Source organism: Pelobates fuscus, chromosome 11, assembly GCF_036172605.1.
Source record: "Pelobates fuscus isolate aPelFus1 chromosome 11, aPelFus1.pri, whole genome shotgun sequence".
Lineage (NCBI taxonomy): Eukaryota > Metazoa > Chordata > Amphibia > Anura > Pelobatidae > Pelobates > Pelobates fuscus.
In genome coordinates this window covers 104,019,343-104,023,537 of record NC_086327.1, presented here as the reverse complement: position 1 = coordinate 104,023,537, position 4,195 = coordinate 104,019,343, and the positions used below count along the sequence as shown (strand labels likewise).

The 4,195-nt window shown below is 37.6% G+C and overlaps 1 protein-coding gene across 1 annotated transcript; it reads left to right on the top strand.

The window, feature by feature from the left end:
* Positions 1 to 2,201: 2,201 nt before the first annotated feature.
* On the top strand, positions 2,202 to 3,146 carry LOC134576943 (olfactory receptor 6N2-like). Its single transcript, XM_063435608.1, has one exon. It carries the CDS (start codon positions 2,202 to 2,204, stop codon positions 3,144 to 3,146), a length of 945 nt encoding a protein of 314 aa, XP_063291678.1.
* The last annotated feature ends 1,049 nt before the right edge of the window (positions 3,147 to 4,195 follow it).

The window sequence follows — 4,195 nt, the reverse complement described above, 5'->3', positions numbered from 1 at the left end:
ATGTTGGGCTAAGGTAACATCCCCAGGACGTACTTGAAAACCAGAGTAATCTGAATGTGCCTTTCATGGTTAAATACTTTGTAATTATTATTATTATACTTGCTATTCAAAGTTCATTCTGTACTAGCTTAAATAGTTGTAGTATATTTACAGACATCTCTTAAATTTGACAGAACAACTTTATTACAATGTTCTTTGATATCTGATAGATACTTCATTAGAGGACCTTATCTTGTTTGTACAGTTCTGTTAATGAACAAGTCGGCAAGTCAACTTGTCAAACAGTTATCTTCTCTTCACTTTGATATTGCAAGGGTAAGCCAAATGTCTACAATCTTTGCCTCTCCTACAGCATATATTCACCATAATGACCAAATTGATGGTAAAGCATCCTATATTTGGTCGGTCTACAAATACAATTATATGTCTGTTATTTTTATAAACATTATACTGAACTGCTGTGTATATATAGGTATCTAGCTGCTAATTAAGTTCATCTTCTATCAATCTGTTGCAAGACATGGCATGATGTTATATCCCTGTATTCTGTTAGGTACATAGTAATGTTGATTTAATTCATGGCTAGAATATAGGATTGTGAATTTTAATTCTTCCTCCTATTTTGGGCATAAGCAATCATAATAAAACATTTAATTCTCTGAGATCTAATGTGTCCAATTTACATGCAAAGCACGGGAATAAAAATCCACAAGTCTTCCTCAGAAGGGACAAACATTGTATCCATTTGGACACAACTGGATATTCCATAAATGTTCAAATTACTATCCTTTGCATGGACATTGTAGATTTTTGGCTTTTTTTCAGTAGATGCCAATTTTTTTTTGCACAGAGTTTAAATATTTAGGGCTGCTCTCCAAATGCACCTGTGAATTGCCCTTAGATAATAGCTGTATCCAGTTTACAGATTCTCACTTAAGTTAAATTGGTATTAATTATTTACGATATCATATTAATTAATACAAACATTATCAGTTATTTAAAGAATGAATTAATGGTATTAATAATTGGTATAAATTATTTATGATAACTGGAATTTATTTAGACCAATTTTTACACAGTTTGGTAAAGTAAAGAGAGAAGTAAACCTTCTATCCTCCTATTTATCCTCCAAAATGCTTGTATTTCAACTAAATTAATTTATACGTATATATTTATGGCAATTCTGCTTTTTGTGGCCACTATTAAACTTCTGAAAGCTTTAAGCTTTGAAACAGTATTGCATTTTTAAAAAAAAAAAAATAATTCTTTATTTTTGAATGACATTGTTTATTAACAAAGGTTTGCAACTGGGCTTGTGCACAAGCCTATATATTTGAAAACATAAGATAGTGATGATACAAGGCGAGATTACATGCAGGTCTGAGCGGTAGTTGAGTTAACCTAATAGACTTGTCTCTTAAGGATGTCTAATAATTCTGGTCAACCTCCTAATTGTGTCATTGGATTTTTATGTTAAGCATTAACATGGTCGCAAATGGTGGGATCGGTATAGGGTGCAGGGTTGCTACCGGGGTCAGTGGGCACTAGGGCATTTGTAAAGTTAGTGCTATTTCCTTTATCGTCCCACTACTTCTGTTGTCCAATTCCTTCTAGCCGCCTTCCCCCGCCCCAATACTCGCTGTCATATGGTGCGACCTACAATACTAGATGTGAGGGCGTTTGTGTACGTATGTGTGCATTCTACGCTTATGGATGCTGGATTTGTATATATCAAGCCCTCTACGAGAGAGAGGGCCTAAGGGAAAGTAAGAGAGATAGAGAGAGAGAGCAGTAAGAGATAGGGGAATAGTGAGGAGGGAAGGGCAAAACTCAGCTCCGGGAGGGCGGGGGAAGGAAGGGGGCCGGAAGGCCGAGGGGGACGGAGGGCAAGGAGGGGGGGACAGGGCGGGGGGCAAGCGGAAGGAGGGGGGAGGGGCGAACACGCCAGACGCGCCCCGGTAATCTCCCTAATCAGCCAGGTGGCTCCCTCTCCACAGTCCTCTCGAACTTCCTCTCTGTACCCCGAACCTTAGCCGTGAGGTCGTCCATGAGACAAGTATTGCATTTTTAATTTGTGATCTGTGTCTATCAAAAATAGATATAAGTCCAAGACATATATGAAGTACTCAATTAATCAGGGCAAATACATTGTTCTGTGAATTGTTTATTCTTTTGGATATTATTTGTTTGCAGGTGAAAACATGGATTCCCAGAATAAAACAACAGTGACTGAGTTCATCATCGTGGGGTTTCCAACCTTGTACAGATATGGTCCAATCTTCTTCACTTGCCTCCTACTTCTCTACCTTCTTACCATTTCAGGAAATGTTCTAATAGTTATAATCGTGAGACTGAATGCAAAGCTCCACACGCCTATGTATATATTTATCAGCGTTCTGTCCTTTTTAGAGCTTTGGTACACAGCCGTCACAATTCCAAAAATGCTCATTAACCTTCTTGTGCCAAGAAAAGGCATCTCCTTTGACAACTGTCTCTTGCAGACTTATTTCTTCCATGCCTTAGGAGCAAGTGAGTGTTACCTACTTACTGCCATGGCATATGATCGTTACAAAGCAATCTGCCACCCTCTGCGATACAACTCAATCATGACAAGGAAAGTGACACTACATCTTGTTGCCATCTGTTTTGTTTGTGGCTTTTTTTGCCCCATTACAGAAGTGATCTTAATATCCAAACTACCTTTTTGTAACAGTAACGAAATTAATCACATTTTCTGCGACTTCCCACCTCTTCTAAGTTTGGCTTGTACCGACACTTCAATTAATGTCCTTGTTGACTTTGCAATCAATAGTTTTATTATTTTGTTGACCTTCCTCTTTATTATGACCTCCTATATTTATATTATCATTACAATATCGAAGATAAGCACCTTTAAGGGACGCGTAAAGGCCTTCTCCACTTGTGTGTCTCATTTGAGCGTAGTACTGGTGTTTTTTACGTGTATTGTATTTATGTATGTAAGACTCACCAAGAGTTATTCTTTGTATTACGATCGTGTTTTTGCTGTTGTTTATTCTGTACTCACGCCTATATTCAACCCAATTGTTTACAGTTTAAGGAACAAAGATATCAGGGTGGCTTTGAAACGCACACTTTGTAAGAGAACATCTTACAATAATCAATGAAAATCCTTAAATATAGAACCATTATCATTTTTTATTGGTAAACAAATCTATGTTCAGGTTTTGACAAATACATAACATAACATGTACAAGGAAAAAAGAAAACAAATGCCAAGAACCGTTGGTTGCCTTTACAAGCCATATTAAGACTCGGAGTAAGGGGGTACAGGAAGGGAGTAGGGAGACGGGTACAGAATACTACTGAATGAACAGTGGGCAACATACAGATTGGGTACAACATACCTTAGTTGACAGATAAGTTCCATAAGTGTAGTAGGTCATATCTGACCCACATCTGGTTATCAACAGGCATCTCTGAATGATAGTTGGTAACACAGAGACAGAGGTGTGTCTAGCATGCTTGGCACGCCCTCTATATTGGCACGTACCTAAATGTAATTATTTTTGTGTAAACGCTGTGCTGTATAAACAAAACCTTTATTTCATGGGGCTGTGTGTATGTCGCAGTCAGGGGAGGTGTAGCTAAGGCTCCATAAACAAAGTGTTTTAAATGGCAGAGGATTGAGCAATGAGACTGCAGGGGTGTGATCTATACACCAAAACCACTTCATTAAGACAATGTTTATTTGATACTTAGAGTATCCATTTAAATACACACTAGGCCTCTGTAATAGTGCTATATCCCACTGGAATTAGTATTTTGCTCATGTAAAAATTAATAAAAACAATTGATTAGTGATGTAATTCAATTAATTCTTCTCTGCAATAGACCAATGCTAGCGATGATGTAGTCAAACTATGATAAAACAACACCCCCCCCCCACTCCCACCCCACCCCAACAAATCTATTGCTTGCTTCCTTAGAATATACTAGATATTTTGAGGCGATGGAGCCTGATGCTCTTGACAACTTATCTAAATCCTAGAAGATTTGGGGATCCTGATATAAATTCTTCCTTAATTTCACATGACCTCTGTGGATCACTAACTCTTCTTCTTCCTACATTTTCACTTCCACATCTTTTCCTTGCCTTTTCCCCTCCTCTTTTTTTTCTTTATTTTCTACATTGTTTCTTCTTCATATTTTCTTT